This window comes from Astatotilapia calliptera, chromosome 11 (assembly GCF_900246225.1).
Source record: "Astatotilapia calliptera chromosome 11, fAstCal1.2, whole genome shotgun sequence".
NCBI lineage: Eukaryota > Metazoa > Chordata > Actinopteri > Cichliformes > Cichlidae > Astatotilapia > Astatotilapia calliptera.
The window spans coordinates 26,941,412-26,959,888 of record NC_039312.1 but is presented as its reverse complement, the minus strand read 5'-3'; the positions used below and the strand labels follow the sequence as shown (position 1 = coordinate 26,959,888).

The window sequence follows — 18,477 nt, the reverse complement described above, 5'->3', positions numbered from 1 at the left end:
TGACATTGGGCCTTGACCGTCACTGCAAGTTAGTGTCAACCATTCTAATCAGGGAAGGTGAAAGGCAGATTCGCAGTGATAGCCTTACTTTTTGTAGGCAGAAATAATTAAAATTTACAAAAAGTAGCGGAAAAAATAACAACTCACACAGCTAAGTACAAAAATAAAAATTGCCTCATTTGAACTGAAAACCACCAGCTGCTGGTTGTAAACAAACAGAAGAGTGGTATAGATCTGTCTTCCAGCTCAGAGCGAATAAATGCATTTTCCCAATTATCATTTTGGCTCCAATTTAAAAAGAGATGTCCAGTGAATCAAAGTGCATAAAAATTGATCTACATTACTTATTCCCTTTCCAAAATCTATTAAGAAAGGTTTCTGGGCAGACAGTCAATTTGCATACTCAAAGATAGTAAAGCAGTATTATTAAATCAATATTTGCTGCTGACAGCGCAGATGCCAAATCTCATGCTGGGATGGCCTTCTGCAGTTTGTTGATTCTCTTTCACAGGCTGACTTCTGATAATTCCCTGCGCTACCAGGTCGTTTGTCATTTGTGAGGCAGTAGATATTGGTGTGTGGTCTGGGAGTCAAATGGTTTTTCCCTGCACATCGTACACACTCCTAACAGAAGCACTGAGGGAGGTTAGAGGTAAAATGAACACTCAAAATACAGCGCTGAAAAATAGATGTCAACATGATGTGATATTTTAAAAAAAGAAAGAGGAAGAACTTTACAAATCATGGTAAATATGGGTCTTAGCCACATGTCTGCACATCCTTGTGTATTCTTTTTTGTTTCTGGTTCAGCCCTCGCCCCGGTTTCCTTCAAGTGTCTGACCTCGAACAAATACAGACACCACCTTCACATCCTTTTTGTACACTCTGCATGAGCCCTGGCAGTGAACACGTCTCTCCATCTGTTTCTCAGCCAACCAGAATTTTCCTTGGTGAACTGTTCCCACTTCTGGTGAGAGGTGGAACTGCAGGGTAGATTCTATTCAAGCTGGTGATGAATGCAAAACAAGAAGATGGACAGACATGATTAGTAAAGTCCCATCTGCAATTGAGACTGGATCCTCGAGGTATTGGATCGTATTTCCTCATACAGTCGCTGCCCTGAAGAAGACCAACAATGTGTGTTTTAAATGAACAAAAAGGAATATTAGTGACACTCATTCCTCAGACAAAAACATTTGTGTTACATTTAAGTGTTAGGCCACAATTCATTTCACTGTTTTTAGACAAAACATCACACTGGAGAGGTTTTGTATACACTGCCCATTTTTTCTTTTCTGTGTCCTTTGTGGCACACCATGTGCTACATCATTTTTTACCAAGCAAGCACATCAGCAGGCTTGCTTCTTTTAAAAAGAAAACAATACACTTCTAACAAAACCTTGTTTTTCTTTCTTTTTTAGCTGCTGGGTCAAGGTGTTACGAACAGCATCTAATCACTGATAGGTGATTAAGGAAACCTGGTGTGAAGACAGAAAGACGCAAACTAGAAAAACAAGAATATCAGACGAGCGAAATGCCAGCAAAGGGCAACAAAAAAAAAAAAAAAAGATTTATTCCAAAGTTTTTAGTCAAAACAATCGTTAATGATAAGAAAGATGAAAGCGATATATTGTAAAAGAAGAGTGTAAATCTTATTCAGTTATTCAGTGAGCATCAGTGCAGCTCCAGGGTGGTTCAGTCAGACTGTTTCTGCATTTAATTTCCCTGTAAACTAATTTATATCAAGGGCTTTATCAAAACTGACATCTGATTTCAGTTGGTATTTCTTTTCATTAGAATCTGTTATGGAGCTTATTTGATAGTTCTCACTTTCTAATCAAGTGCTAAATTGCTGGCGCATCAGGAGTTGGCTCTGCACAGTCAAAAATGTAAGAATTATAACCTGTAAGAGTCTAAAATACTGTTTTTTTTTGTCATCCAAAATATCTTTTTGGGTGACAGTGCCTCAGTTATCCTATTTTTAGGTTAAAATGGACAAACTCTATCAAAGAACCTGCAAAAGTAAGCTTGTCAGGAGCTGTTTCTAGTGCAAAATCAATCAGTATTTCACTTGATAAAGAGCACGACTGCCGTTTAGTGAAACTGCTAAATCTAGATTGCTAAATCTGCAGTTTCTGGATTGTTGGAAGAAAAAGTGACTGCACTACAAGATGTCTAACACACGTACAAAATTCATACACTGTTATCAGGTTTACAGTATGTTGTTCTCAGAGATAGCTGTAAAATTCCACTACCTGCCCATCATTTATGAGAAATTACAAAGTCAGCAAGAGGCTGGTGAAAAATCGTGGAGCATAAGGAGTTCAGTGCTACACTAACTCAGTCTGAGGAGAAATTCCATCCCCTCCACAAACCTCCACAAATCAGTTTATCCCGGACTGTAACTTATTCAACATCCTCCGAGATCTTTCCATTATCTCGTGGATGTCAGGTGTGTCATTCTGATCCTCTCTTCTTCTTCTCCTTTTTATTTTTTTTACCATATTTTTTGCTGGACTTGCAAAAGTTCAGGTCTGTGAAGCATTCTGTGGATCGAAGTTACAATCCACTGTCACATAAATTTAAATTAAGGAAGCTAAGGTAGCCAGATCCATAACTCAAATGGTGATGCATTGTAATTATTGGCAAACATGTTCACAATATCCTTTATCTGCTTTTTTTGTCAATTTTTGGCTTGTTCTGCTGCTTCCATGTGGTCAGAAAACAAACTGTTGTGACCATTTTTTGACACTCAGGTTAAGTTTAACCCTAAATCTAATTTGGCAGATGCCTGATACGGAACACAGGGATCACCGATTGACTAAAAAAAAATACAGAAGGATTTTCTGGTTGGCATTTAGTGTCAATTAAGCCTTTAACAGTTGGTTTTGTCACAGTCCTGCTGTAACATCATAAGAGATGAATGTGTTTTCTCTCAGGCGGAGAGAAAGTGTGACAGCTGCATTTAGGCCCGCAGAGGGGCGTCTGTTTGACTAAACGGCGGCTCTGCCTTATTTAAATGATATACGGAAATTAACACCATCATTTTGTCGATTTGATATAGTTGGGCGCACAGGGACTGACAGTTAGGATGTGAGCATAATAAGTGTTTAGTCCCACCCTGCAGAGCGCCTGATTTCTTGCAGAGAATCCATCTCGCCATGTTTTTAATGATGTTGCGGCTCAGAGATGATCATTTTCTGTTTTACTGTTGTTCTGTCATCAGGCTGCTGTAGCTTAATGCTTCCCCAGTTTCTTCCAACAATTTTTTTTTTTATAGTTTTAAATGTGAAGAAACAAAAAATATGATAATAAATTTGTTATGTAGTTTAGGATGGGTATAAATGACAACTTCTCAAATACCAATCAAACAAATAAATGAAATTCTTGCTGTCATAAAAGAAAATGTGCAGTAAAAAAAAAAAATCATAGTTAATGTTACAAGAGCTCAGTGTTGCTCTAAATTAATGCAGACTGTGCATTTTTGACACCAGAACAAAGTAAAATGGGAAAAAAAAAGTAAAAACTTGATTGGGATTTTTTTTTTTTCCCCACCAAAAGTATTAAACCAACAAGCTCATCATTTACAGCTAACAGGGAAAATCTCAGTAAATGCAAAAAGGGTTGCATGTGCAGATTACTGAAGTTCCAAGGCTGGTGCAATAAATGCATGCATAAATAAATCAAATAAAACAAAATAAACCGTCTGCATGAAGGAATGCATTTCAGTGAGTTTGCAGGGTGCTGCTTTAATTCCCACACAGGTGTTTTCAGTCACTGTGGTTAATTATACCTCTGCTCAGGCAGGGCTGCCCTGTTGGGAATTACGTGAGATCAAACGTCATGTACCAACATTAACTATAAAGACATAAATTTGTGTCAGGGGAAGCACACAATCAGATTTTTAGCTTGTTCCCGTCAACAGATATCAGAGAGAGTAAGTGATAGCAGCTCCGTTACCATAGCTGCGCAGAGGCATCAGGAAGGCTTGTCAATAATCCTTCCTGTTTACAGTGTTTTTCAGGCACTCACTTTTATCCTCATGAAATTCTCAGCCTGTTAGTGGGAACAGCATTTCAGAGCAAAGTTTATAAGTTTTGCTGTGCAGTGAAAGTGAAATTATCTTTATATACCCAGTAGGAATGCTGGTGCTTTTGCAGAGATGTAGCGATTTTACTTATTTTCATTTTGTGTTGGAATTCCTGTCATTGTTTACCAGTGTGTAGTTTTTCATTCCAGGGCAGATTGTTCATTTGGTATTAAATACAAAACCCTGACTGCTGCCCTTCTGCTAAAATACTGAAAATTTATGAGAAAAGGCAAAGAATTTGGCTTTTGTCGACACATTTAAAAAATTAACATATTTGGGGGGAAAGTTTTTTTAAAAATTCAATAAAAAGTTATTTTGGTCTGGAGACTGTGGCACTGACAGAGAAGAAAAACAAACTGGAGTGGCAGAGCTGGGGGTGCTATGAATTTCAATCATAGTGACCAGAATAGAAAAGATTAGAAATGAATAAAACAGCTCAGTAGACAAAGTTGGACAGGCAAGGTTGAGATGGTCTGAACATGTGCAGAGGAGGGATAGAGACTGTATCAGACAAAGGATTTTGAAGATGGTGCTGCAGATCAGGAGGAAACGAGGAAGACTATAGAGAAGATTCATGGATGTAGTGAAGGACTGGTGTGACAGGAGGAGGCTGTAAGGGGCACGGGGAGATGGAGGCAGATGATCTGCTGTAGCGACCACTAAAGGGAGCAGTGGGGAAAAGGGTGGTGGTGTGGTGTGTTCGTATTGTTACATATTCTACTTTGGTCAAACTAGAAGCAAAGATCTATGAATTTTTCAGTCACTCCACCATCTTATTCCCTCAGATGGTCATGAAAATTTTGTAACCCATATGCTGAGGGGAGGAAAAATGCTGATTCCCCCCCCTCAGAGTTTCACATTTTTGAATGGCAAAAAGATTTGCACTCTCATATTGGCCTCAAAGCTCTCCCAGAGGGAGAGGTGTGGTACAGCTGCTGCAGAGCAGGTTCAACCAGTGAAATAAAAAATGAGCTGGTCCCAAGCAAACTTGGCTGAGGGAGGGAGATTATATTCATCCTTCTCTATAAAATATAAAACAATATATAATGTGTAGGCTGTGAGGGACCTACACATTTCGGCAGCAGCCCGGTGTTTTCTAAAGCACATGGTGGCAATATGTGATTTTTATTACCCACAGCATTTTCTGCAATTCCACTTATTACACATTTAAAAAAAAAAAAGTTTCCCCAGTGAGACGACCAAGATAAAGCAAAGCATTTTTATTGCAAGTATTAGTCAAAGATACACTTCAAACTGAAGCAAAGCAACACTAAAAAGGCCAACAACCTATAAGAGAGAAAGAGTAACAAAAGAAAGACAATTAAAACTGAAAGGAATACAGCTGTTGGTACAACACAGCTTTTTGCAAAAATACAGAGGCTGAGACATGGATGATCTGGTGGTGAAGGTTCAACGTACACGTCAGTTTGCTGGTGCCTCACTCAGAGGTATCAGAGCTCAAGATCTTTAGTTTGAAATAAGACTGACAGAAGAGTGACGATGCATCGGAACAATCAGAGTACCCAAAATGTTTGATATCCTTGGCCACTCTCAAATAATCTGTCTTCAAAACCATTAAGTGTATACAAGGTAAACGGCGTCAGGAGCCTAATCTCTTCAGCAGTTTTTGGTTTGAAGTCATTTTGGAATGCTAATGTAATGAAAACAGGTTCAACATCAGATAGCCATGGGAGTAAACATTACGGTAAACATTGAATAAACCAAAAGCCATTCGGTTTAAAAGGACAGAGGGCTTTTCTTGCTTTGGAAGATTGACAACACTCAAAAGGTCAATGTCTCTGATCCTCCGATGAGGTGAGGGACAACCAACAGATAATTAAAAGGAAAAAAAAAAAAAATCATCACAACACAATTCATCCTTGGTTCATTGTACAGGCACAGGTCTCTGTAATCCGGCACAGTGGGGAACCGCCTGGTTCTCGTGTAAGGCCTGCGTCAAACTGTTCTTTGGATCCTTCTTTGGATTTGCAATCAGCGACAATGAGCTGTGTCAACTGAGCAACGAGCTTACAAAATACAGGCAAGTGCATAAAATCTAACGAGCATACGTACATATCCAAACTGCCCTCGGGCTGTAGGCACTGCTCAACAGGTAACACCAAATACTGAAAAGGGTTTCCAAAGGCAGTTTGACCCAGACCTGGCTCCCGTTCTGACATCAGTACATATTAAACAGAGCAATGTTCATTCATCAGAGCGCTCTACGTTGTGTAGCAATGTTAGTGGTTTACATGCGAGAACAGATGAGTATGCCAGTTGGAGATATCAGGGCAGATCAAGTACGTAGGCTAGTTTTCTTGGTAGGCCACCCGACACAGCACAGGCATTGCAAAAGTCACACGGATTTCTATTACGTAAGGACGCACTTAAGGCTGAGGCATGTGTTTTCCTGTGGAATGAGACCTGGTCCTGCTGTAAAATATTCTGGCACAAGGAAAAACAAAACAAAACAAAATAAGAGACATTTAAAGAGGAAAGAAGCAACGCCTTTGCTAAAACATTTCACTGTAATTCAATGAATTTTGCCTTTCCAACATCCTTCCTTCTTTCCCCCCGTATTTTTCTTTAAACTTATTTTACACTCTACTACTTGCTCTGTACTGGCTCAGGGAATTTACATGGCTAACGTACCAATTTAGCAGCTTGGGATGAAAAGTCAGCTATTCGACACAAGTCAGTGTGGTTCAGAAATGGTTCCCTTCGTCAGAGATGAGCTGCAACATGTAGGGGGCTGGCGTCTGGCCTTCACGGGTGGTAAAAGAAGATGGGAGGGTTAAGAATATTTGGAAAAGGAAGGAGGAGGAAGTCGACCTGGAACAAGTCAAAATCCGCCGCCGCCACCCTTTCCTCCACCCCGCACCCCCCTCCATATTGTTGTGCTTGCGTGTCTAGGAGAATAAGGCGTCAACATGGAAGGGGAGGGGCTCAAGGCTTCTCCCTCCTGGCTCCACCCCCGCCACGCTGCAAGATTGATGCGGACACTCCAGCCGCTCGAACGGACTCAATAAATACACCATAAAATATTCCGCATATATATATTTCATATATATATATATTTAAAGAACAACACATTTAAATAGGACAACAAAATAAAAGTCGGCTCAAGAACAATATTTCAAAATTGGATAAGTGTTAAGACAAAACAGAATCTTTTACAGTTATACTTATTTCGAATCTAAAATAGTTACCGTATAAGAATATCGCAATCAGGCATTACTCAAGCATTATATATCATAAAAGCAATTTGCAGTTTTCTTTCATGTAGTATAACATATGCAGCATACCAAGGTAAGTGAGGTGCAGTGTTTTTTGAGATTTCTTGTAATAGAAAGATTTCACCCCCTGGACTGAAAAGGTACCCACAGAACTACAGACCATACTCGGTTTTTCAGTCGAATCCCTACCGGCTCAAGACGAGGATACTGCTGGGCACTCATTCCCTCCGACAGGGACAAGACACATGGCAGGGCATTGCTCTAAGATGAAAGAACGCCATGGGGCTGCTACTAGGGCTGGGCATCTTGAGACAAGTCTCAATACTGACACTGGCTCTGTTCATTTCATTTCTGAACCACATGTTTAAAAAAAAAATAAGACACCTTTCTGCCTCCTCACGCATGTTGCTTTCCCTCAGTGCAAAAAAAAAAAAAAGAAAAAAGAAAAAGAAAGTTCTAGCCTGCTTCGAAACTCCAATTCCAAAAAACCAGGAGGTACTGATGAGTGACGTTTGTGACACCCAGCCCTAGCTGTAACAAAGTGTCAAAAGTGGCAGTCCTGACGAGAACACGCCACCTGAGAGCAGGCAGACTCTACCGAGCCATTAAAGTCACAAGAGCATGAGGCACACTTTTAATGACCGACTGCCTCGTTTGGTAACGCGCATCCCTTCGTCGTCTCCTCGTTTACGCTGAGGTCTGGATCCTCTCCTCCTCCTGGGCGGGAGGAAGAAGGGGACTGGAGGGACAGAGACTGTGGCAGTCTCTAAAGTGCTGTGCTATGTTTGCCATTCGTGGGCTGGGCTGTGTCACTCCCAACCACCTGGCTCCGCCAACCCACCCAAACACACATTCCACTGTACCAACAACACCATTGGTCCAAGACACTAAAAATGCACTAGAAAGCAAGAGCTCAACCACAACCATTTACTTGGCATAATGTCTTTTACTATGTAGGCTTAATCTTTAAATACATGAAAAACAACTCTGCATTGCCATCTCAAAAAAACAAAAAACAAAAACCATTTACTGTGAGTGTGTTTGTGTGTGTGAGAGAGAAATGCAGCAACTCCTGCATTGCAATGTGTGTTTCAAAAGGAGATTCTACGTCTTTGATTTTTACATTTCATCTTTCAATTTACAGCACCATCAAGAGGAAAGGCACTTTCTGTGGACTTTTTCTCGCTACCTTCCACTGCAAATATAGAGCAACCAAAATGAGGAATACCGATTGAAGCCTCGAGACAAAATACACCTTTACTTCGGTTAAAAATTGAGGCACCGGCCTTTTAAAGTTAATTTGTTACATTTTCTTCACCAGGCAGCTAAAGACGCCAATTCACGGCTCTCATAAACAGTCGTCGTAGCGACCCTAAGTGAGAGCTAAAAGGACACAGTCGTGAGATTAGTGTACCTTTAGTTTAAAGTCAAATATAACGAGTCATTTCTAGCAGAACTGGAAGGACAAACGAAACCTTCCCACTTTTGTGTAGCACGGCTGTGTGTTGAAGAAAAATCGGCTGCATGAATAACATCTTTGTATCCCATTAAGCATTCGCTTCCACAGGCCCCTAAAAGGTCTCGCTCATGTTAGGTCATTTCTCTGCTAGCTAATATTTGCAAAGCCGAGCTGATGACATTTCAAATGTAAGCGAGGCAAACACATTTGCTATGTAAACATGTGTTCAACTGCCCTCGAGGGTGTAGTTTATACACCACCTGAACATCTATTACAGACAGCAGAGATATAGTGAGTCAATCAGCCACCAAACACACACACACACACACACACACACACACACGTCCAACTTCCATATAACCTGCCACACCAAGTTCTCACTGATGAGCTTTGATTCCTTCCCACACACACACACACACACACACACACACACACACACACTATATCCCTCAGTATTGTCCTTCAGCTTTAACCTTCCTTACACCTTGCTGGGGGATTGGATGAGATTGTACGGCCGTGGAATGTAGACCGAGGGGAGTAAATGTTTGGAACAAAAAAGAAAGAGCGCTAAAATAAGATAACAGGCTTTGCCACGTCGCAGACTTACGTCTTTGTATCTGTGTGCACGTGAAGTGGCTCGAATAAGGAAACCAGTCTGAAGAAAGCAATGGTGGTTGTAATCCAATCTAAATCCCCCCCCAGGGTTCAAACACAAAGGAATGGAGAACTACTAAACCTTGTTTCTCTATTCTTTGATCACACGTGTCTTTGAAATGGATCACCAAGACTTAAAAGAAAACAACAACACATGCCCATTCCTTTTACTCTCCTCTCGATAAGGAGCAGGCATCAGCACCAGTTAAAAGAAACCCGAGAAAATTCAAGAGCAGGAGCTCAACATATCAATCGCCTTTTTTTTTTTTTCTTCCCCCTCCTAGTCTACTGTTTGTTGTTACAATAGGTTTGTAATTTCTCACAGCTTTTCTGAATTGCTAAGACATTAAATCCCGTTCTCTGAACCAAACGGTCCATGTTTTGCACCCGTTTAGTCACTCGAACGCACCGTGTTAGACGTCAATTTGGAGTTTCAGCTTTAAATAAGCAGGATCTGGGGCACCAGCATAGCTCACCTGGTTAAGCAGGTGACCCGTTTTTTCTGCGTTAAATATCAGCGCACTAAGATTTCTCCTCCCAATGTTTTGCGTCTCGAAAAAAGGAACTCCCAGAAATACACATGCAACAGGTTGAGTTGCAAAAATCTCTTTTTCACTCTGGCGCGACACAGCTGAACAGATCACATGTTCACTTTCAGTTACACTCACGCTGTACTGTTATGTGCTTGTTTCTTAGCCTTTTGACCTACTTTATCCACAGACACTGTGTAATCCTGTACTGCTTGTACTTACAGTGGGTAGTATTTAAACTCTATTCGAGTTATGCTTTTTATATGCATTTATTGGAATTTTTTTCCTGGAGCTACACAGCCAGAACGCTGGATTTTTGGATGTAGCGTAATGAATGCTCAGCATTGTTTGACTGAGTCTATGATCTACAAACATTGTTTGGTTTACAGTTTGAGGTTATTGTTTGATACTTCCAGAGGAGTCAGAGGTTTTGTGAATGTTGTTCAGTCACAATATGAGAAAACAGGGGATCCTTTTAAGAAAAGAGTCTTAGCAATTGTGAAAAACTGCGATAACAAAGGCATTCGGGATATAGCATGTTAACACTTTGTCCTCTCTATGAAAAACTTTGTTTGATCATCTACAAAAGAAGAAGGAAAAAAAGAAGAAGCATTCAACATCTTGCAAGTTTTTTTTTTCCAAACATCAAAGCAAGAGGCGGTTAGAGTCCACATCCCTATCAATAACAGTATGACAGTCCAAACACACATAACTAGTTTCAACAACCCCAGCACTGTTCACACATACACTATACGTTATACAGTGACACAAGAACAAGTCAACAGTCTATTGCGATAATAAAACTTTGTTATACTTTCTTTTCTTTTTTTTAAACCATTACTTGTCATGATACATTTATTACTAAGATTAATAATTAGACTACATTTTTTTCTGTTAGCAAAAATAAGTGGTGTGCATTACATAATTTAAAATCTACAAATATACTTTCGATCTGGCTTTTTAAAAAGGCTTTCAGATACTAGTGAAATCATGAAGGCTCAAACCCACTGGCTTCCACACTGAAAGGCTAGCCTGTGAAAGGCAGTCGAATGCAACAGCAGAGGCAGGACCACACGTCTGCCGTTGTACCGCTTACAAGTTCTCAGAGTAGATCTATCCCAAATAAAATCATAAATCTATAACTCCCCTCAACAACCGCAGCAGTGGAGCCTTCTCGTCCTTCAGTGAGTGAGGTTTACAGTTTTTTTCCCCCCCCTCGCCTACATATCCCGCCTGCTCGTTTAAAGTCTCGCATTGAGGTTCAGCTTCAAATTCTAATTCAGAGTAGCACCGCGCCTGTGTTCACTCCTGAAACACATGCTTCTGTTAGTGCAGATAACTTTTAAAAACACGTCCCGAGCAAACTTCAGGTCATCAGCATTAGAGCAGCTACGTGGTGACCCGTTACCCAGACACACGCTTCACACTAAAGGTCGTCCACTTGACTCCTAGGCTTTGTTCTGAAGCCAGTCCCAACTTTGGGCCGGTCGCGTGGGCAGGAATTAAACCCGAACTCAGATTTAGGGTTCTAATCAATCTAAAACAAAAAGAAAAACAGTTTGGGAGAAGGCCAACTCTGTGCCCACGAAGCCAGCCCAATCGCCTACAAACACACTGTAGCAGCTGGATCCATGTCTGGTGAATATTAGGCAAAAAGACAACTTGGCCTACTTTGCTTGAATGCTGCTCCAAAGCAAAGCCAACAGCTAACACTGCCGTACAGGCAAATACAATAAATATATTGATCTTAGGTTAATTTGAATGAGATGTATAGAAAAGTCAGTAGACGGTTATTGAGAAGAATAAGAGGCATCGGGTGAAACTTTCTTGCTTCACGCTGTCTGGTTGGTGTACGCTCTTTGATCATTGTACCCCACTGAAACAACTCATACAGCTTCTGACGATTACACACTTAACTTCCAACAGGCACTTGAATACTACCTCTTTATGGCCTTTATACTCCACTTTGCTGCTGTCAAGTGAAAAGCTTTGTAATTCTTAGGAATTAAGAAAAATCAATCTCATTAGCAAGCTGACGATCAGGAATTCTAAAATCATGCCCACTGATCCGAAAGTATTCTCAAACCACAGAGACGCACAAAGTCCTTTAGTTCAAGTAAAAACACGAAAAATCACCAAAACTGCACCTTTTTTTTTTTTTCCTCCTTTCTTTTTGCCCAACAGCGAGAGCAAACTCATACAACATGCAGGTCATTCAGCTCACAGAGGAGCGACACATGAAAGTGCCTTGCAAGTGGCAAACTTCTCTCCTTTCAAGGACACTCGCTTTCATATGAAATGTGAAAACTGTACTTTTGAGTCACTTAAGTCCCCTAAAAATCCTCTTCCCTTCGTTCGACTGATTATTGCACAAGAGGAAACCATCGACATCATCTGTATTTAGCCACCGTCTTAGGTACAAGGGGGGAAAGGCAAGATAAAGCACTGAGAGAAATGAATGCAGGGCGATTTAAAAACAAAAGCTAACACGATTAAATCTTCTCTTTTCTTTAAGAATTAGATTCTTAAAATGTTTCACATAATGTAGAAGAAATATAGCAACCAGACTCAAATAAACGTGTCAATAATACTTTAAATACAATCCATGGATGGCTGCAACTCAGCAAATTGATATATAATATAAACTGCCCTCCGTTTAAATGTGACAGCTAACCTTCAGGAATAAATCCGAAACTGATCTGAGACCACCAAAACGGCTCCTCTTTGTGACTTTTAAGGGGCAATATCCCTCTTTGCCAATAGGTGGCAGTGTGCTCAAAAGAACATGTAGCTCTGTACAAGCAACTGGTGGTGTCGTGCCCACACACTAGTGAAAAGTGACAGAACAAGAAAGGAAACAAGAGGAAAAATAAAAGACCAAACTGGGAGGACCTCTGGTCAATGAATTGATGCTTCAAACTACATCAGACACCTCTTAATAACTCCAGAGTCTGAGTCCTTTTTTTTCTCTCTGCCCCTAAACTTAAGAAAAAGAAATAGGAGAAAAATCAAAGACAAATTACACAAAAACTGACAGAATGTAAAAGTGCTGCTGCTCAAACTGACTTGAGGTACTGAAGAAGGCAAAGAAGCAGATTTATCAAAGACTATGCCAAAGAAAAGGAAAAGAACAGCCACAAACTAGGCCACAAGTAAAGGAGACAAAACAGGGGACGAACACATAGGCGGGGTAGTGAAAACCGGAGGGGAGAGGGGGCCTAATAAGGGTGAAAATAAACTAGTTGGCTGGTTTAATATTGCATAATAGTGCTGAGATTCTCTCTTGTTTTGTTTTTTTTTAAAGCAGCTTTTGCATCCTCAGTCCAGTGTGGGGGTGCCTCTTCCCCTCCCTCCTCCCTGTTTTCCTCTGCACAGTGTCAGGTCCGTTTTTGATTAGGCATGTTGGGGGGGGGGGGCTGGGACTTGCACCTATGAGGATCCCTTGACTGGCATGCCAGGTGTGCATGGTTGTGTGCGTGTGTGTGTTAAGAGTGGCAATGGTTGGGGAGAGTTGGTGTAGCTCAGGCGAAGTACATGGTCCTCAGGGTGTCGTGGTGGATCTGAACAGCTTTGGCCAGCGCCTGGGGGTCCCGACCGTTACTCTGACCAGACACATGGCTGCCCTCAGCGCTTCAGAAAGAACAAGAAAGGACCCGTTAAGATGAGTGACAAAAAAAGGGCAATTCATCCAGCACATGTGAACTCTAGCAGCTTCACAGAGCAAGTTTAAATGGGGAGAACGCTCTCCTTACCTGTCATGTTCTTTGTCAACCAAATGATAGCGGGCACGAAAGGCCACCAGGTGGGCATAGTAGGCTGGCGCAGGGATGGAGACTGAGCGGGTACAGCGCACATAGGTGTGGCACAACTGGTAGGTGAGCAGCTGGAACTCGTCAGCGGTAAAACAGTTGTCGTCCCACAGTACATGGTAGTGGGAGGGCCGACTGGTGCCCTGAGAGGGAGGTAAGCATTAAGTAAGATTCAATACGGAACTGGGACACAGCTGACAGGAAATACAGCCCAGAAAACTCAGGAACATCACCTAACTGTGCTTAGCTATATGAGATATGTGTTTAAAAAAATAGATACATAAAACATTAATGCTGCAAGTAGAAATCAGCTAACTCAAGCAGCTTCTGCGTCTACAGATCTGTAGTCTAATCTTCACGTTTTGAAATAAGGGACATATGGGATGGTTCCACGCCATCTTAAATATACAGACAGCAAATTTTAGGTACCAAAGCTGTTAATAACACATTTTCCTGGACAAAGCTTCAGCTGCTGCTCTTTTACATGATACTTTAGGTTAAATAATTGCACGATTTGCCATGCAAGGGGGGCTGATAAGCTACTGAGGTACTGGATTAGCAAACCCCTAAACTAAATAGCTCAAATATAGTCAAAACGTTTGAGAAGGAAAGTTTTATTTGCTTTAACTGTGCACTCTTTGTCCACCCATGTGCTTTGCTATGCTGAGGAGCTTCCACTGCACAAACCGCACAGCTATAAGCTTCATGTTAGTTTGTTGAAATTGCATCATAAACTTTAAAACCGCTTGTGTTTGGTTTATTCCTGAATCCTATTTATTACTTATCTACAAAAGTGCAGACGTTTATGTTTTTTTGAAGGAGAAGGAGATGAAATACTGTAGACAAACAGCAACATATGAGATGGAGAAGAGGTTGGACTGACCTGTATTCCAGCGTGACTGCAGAGGTAAAAATCGAACTCGTAGGGATGCGTGATGTCCGTATCCACAGTAGTACCAGCGGGAATGTTTCCACTACGTCCAACCTTGAAAAGCAAAATTAATTTCAGTTACCCTCAATACTAATGCTTTTTGACTTTCAACTTGTTTTCCCCCTTTTTCGCCATTAAAAAAAAAAAAAAAAAAAAAAAAAGCAGATATAGCAGGGCTTTTAATGCACTAAATGATGTCGGGAACTAAAATTTCTGATGATTGAAAAGAAGAACTAGCTGATGGAGAGACCCAGGCAAAGGTTCGCCAAGTGCTTTCGAAACAACCAATTAAAAGCCTAATGCCCCAGGGAGCCTAATGCTCTGTAAGAAGAGTGCGAGCGCTGAAAATAAGGTTGTTACTGGCTGGGTCTCACTCTCTGGGCCTTGAGTGCCACTCCAGAGCTCTTGGTTTGCACTGGGCCCTAATGCTTTAATCGAATGTAATTACAGCAGTCAGGAGGGTGAACAGCCGAAATGACAACAAAAAGGTAATTAAAGAGGCCCATTTTCAGTAGTTAATGTTCCAACATAGAACATAAAAAAAAATACAGATGAACACATGAACACACCATGTTGACTTTAAGCGGAAACGTCATACTAAAAGAGCAACAGCATGAGCTGGTGTGCGGTGAGGACTCACTCTCTCGTTGCGGTCGGCACAGAAGAGGCGTGTATGGTGGCGTTTTTGCACAACAATGTAGGTGATGCCTGGCTGGTACTCCTTCTCCAGGCTGATACAGGCCTCACGAATGGCCAGCAGCTCATAATACAGCACCTGAAGAAGAGGACAATTACAATAATATGAAAATATCATTTTTGGTTGTGTGCGCTGCCATATGACCCAACTTCAAAAAAAAGTTATACAACTAAGAAATTTGGGAATACTGTTACCGACTTTACTCATTTGTGATTAAAAGTATTTATGGAATACACAAACATGTTCTTTACCAGTATGCCTCAGCTACAAAGATTATAACGTACCCAAATTCAGTAAGAAGCCAATTAACGTCTTGAACAATAAAATGACATACTGCAGAATTCTACCTGGTTTAGTCTTTTTTTTCACATCTTTAGTAAAACCCTGAGTTTAAGATTTAAAAAAAAAAAGAAGAAAAAAAAAAAGTGGGACTATACCTGTCTGAACTGGCCTTCTGAAACTCCATCCCTGTAGAAAATGATCCGTGTGGGCTTGTAGCGGGTTGACTTGTAGAACTGGATCAGCAGTTCCCGCACCATAGAGGCCAGGTCCTGGATGACCTCCTGCCTGGGCCTCTGGACTCGTACGGTGGCACAGTACCTGCTGGGGTGGGCGTCCATACTACCTACCACCTGACAAAGAGTTTGGAGCAGAGGAGCCATTATTAAAGGGGAATGGATTTTATGTGGAAGGGAAAGTGACACATTATTCATAGAAGTGTCAGCATTTCCTCCTCTCTTTGCGTTACTAACCCACTGAATGTTTTTCTGCATGCAGATCAGTACGTTTCAGCCCTGATCCAGGGTCAGTGCTTCCACTAGCCCTTTCTGCCGCCTCCCCAGTCCTGTCCCCTCACTGTACCTGTGCTTGACTTGTCACTTCTCCAATTGCACAAACTATTGTTTTGCACAGCTCAAAAGATCAGTTGAGCTGTAAGTCAGGGTGTCTGAAATTTAACGTCTTCTTATGCGTCTCTGAGTTTCTACAAAAGTGTGACCATTCATTTGCTAAATCTGTAACTTGATTCATGTCTTTATTACTTTTCTGTTTGCACTCAGCGGTGTTTACTATTGTATGTTTAGTTTTCTCTCCCAATAGGATTTCACCCCCAACATCACTCACACTTAGAGAATGTGTCTGCTTATTAACATTTGGGTTTAGGGCTACAGCAAGTCTTCTGTTAAATATTTATTCTGCACAGAGTGGGATCGAAGCCCAAAATAACTCTTAAGTGTTTGGATTTATTGTCTGTGAAGACTTTATTTGACTTTCTGAAAGATTATCACTCTTGCCTTCATCCATTACATCTTCTACTACTACTTTCACGTCGCCCCCTAGTGAGAGCTGGGGTTGTAACACCCATCAGAGAAGAGGAATATTATCAAAACAAAAACTACAATTTATATATTTAACTGCTGCAGTAGGGGGACATAAAGAAACTAACTGCTGCAATAGAAGGCTTCTTCCCATCTCCGGCTGGTGGATGTGTAACATCTGCTCCCAAGAAGATAACTGGCTGTTGAAACACTGATGGTCTGTGGATCGAGAGACAGAAAAAAGGATCAAAAACACTGAGGTAGTTAAATAACAATACACCAAGTGTCATGTCACCCTAACCCTTAACGTGAGACTTTATTTAATAAGACGTCTTAATATAGCATTATAACACTGCCATATAATAAGAGGGAGACCACAGCTCACCGTTGGTGAGGTACCAGGATGTTGTTGATCCCTCCCAGCTTCACATTGATCTTGAGGCAGAGGTTGGACAGAGTCTGTGGTGACGTCTTCACCACGTTCTTAACCTGAACACACTGAGTCGCCATGCCCAACAGAGTGTCTCCCACACGCTTCACCTCCGCTGTGAGTGATGCAAAAAACAGGAAGTCAGAGGCAGACGCACGCACACACCCCACGCAAAGATTTCAAATCTGTATTACAACTGAAAAATTGATAGACAAAGAAGAGGGCTCATAACTCCCACATCCAGTCACAGTATTACTAATATTAAGACCAACAAGTGTGGGTTCAGATCGTAGTTTACTGTTAAAATGTTATCTTGTTTCTTTTGTTGCCATTAAAAAGAAAAAAATTCCAAAGCAACACACTGACATTTTTATGCCTACTAGTATCAAATCGTACGGTTGCATCAGTGTGCACGTGTACCACAGCAAATAAGATTAGAGAGAACAGCCTTCACTTCCCAGAATTATTTGCATTACTTTGAATTTTTAGGGGAAAAGGAAAAAACATCACAGTGAGATGCAAACTCTATAAACTTCGGTTGATAATAGGTGCCTGCCAAGCACAGCACACAAACGATGGATACACAGCTCTCTGATAGCAAGAGTGATGCTGGAGATAAAGACACGGCAATGGCCAGCCTCTACTTCGGTTAAGCTGTCAATTTCAGGAAGTGAAAGATCTTGTTACTGGAAAAGTAGCGGAGGAGATGAGACTAACGCTACCTCACTATGAAATGAGATAAAAGCAACACAATCAAAAGGTAGCTGGGCAGTAGGCAACACGTGCCCTGATCTATAAAGCTAACATCTGCAAGGAATTTAATTGCAGTGTTTATTTTGGGGAATGCAAAAGTAATCTTTTTATAAGTAGGCAAAACCTGTAACAAATGACTTTGTTTGTCGGTACCCAACACTGCTCTCGACTCAAATATAATGCCTCATTTTAAGCAGTTTTCTAACCGTAGACAGGAGTTTTTCCCGGCAGGATGACGATTATGAGCTGCAGTCCGGCATAGGTGTTCTTCAGGTGTCTGAACATGGGCTCCACGCTGTCTGCTCCCTGGGCGTATTTACAGAAACACGGCTGGCCTTGGATGGGCATCCCAGCATCCTTTGAGATTTTACGCAGCTGGTCTGTGAAACCCCTGACATGAAGAACGGAAGCAAGCAAAGAGTAAACAATGAAGACAACTGTTTTTGTAGAGCTCCAAGAATGTAGCATCTGAAGATGAGCTCAGGGGGAAAAAGAAAATAACAGTGCCAAGTTTTCTCTGCAAAACATGAATATTGTATTGAAGGCAGTTAGCTTAGTCATTATGTCTTAAT

The 18,477-nt window shown here is 41.2% G+C and overlaps 1 protein-coding gene and 1 long non-coding RNA gene across 4 annotated transcripts in view; both read right to left on the bottom strand.

Moving 5' to 3' along the window:
* Window positions 1–5,291: 5,291 nt before the first annotated feature.
* On the bottom strand, window positions 5,292–8,344 carry LOC113032487 (uncharacterized). Its single transcript, XR_003273883.1, has 2 exons — window positions 6,743–8,344; window positions 5,292–6,535 (listed from the first exon to the last, which is right to left on the bottom strand). It is a non-coding gene; the product is annotated as an uncharacterized LOC113032487 (long non-coding RNA).
* A 1,352-nt stretch (window positions 8,345–9,696) lies between these two features.
* Window positions 9,697–18,477, bottom strand: part of ago3a (argonaute RISC catalytic component 3a) — a 34,535-nt gene continuing 25,754 nt past the window's right edge. For all 3 annotated transcript variants that reach the window (XM_026185425.1, XM_026185426.1, XM_026185427.1), the window contains 8 exons: window positions 18,112–18,296; window positions 17,108–17,267; window positions 16,851–16,941; window positions 15,844–16,038; window positions 15,350–15,484; window positions 14,662–14,763; window positions 13,722–13,921; window positions 9,697–13,599 (listed from right to left, as the gene is read on the bottom strand). In XM_026185425.1, coding sequence (XP_026041210.1) covers window positions 13,491–13,599; window positions 13,722–13,921; window positions 14,662–14,763; window positions 15,350–15,484; window positions 15,844–16,038; window positions 16,851–16,941; window positions 17,108–17,267; window positions 18,112–18,296 — 1,177 coding nt within the window. In that variant the 3' untranslated portion in view covers window positions 9,697–13,490. The remainder of the gene's footprint in view (window positions 13,600–13,721; window positions 13,922–14,661; window positions 14,764–15,349; window positions 15,485–15,843; window positions 16,039–16,850; window positions 16,942–17,107; window positions 17,268–18,111; window positions 18,297–18,477) is intronic.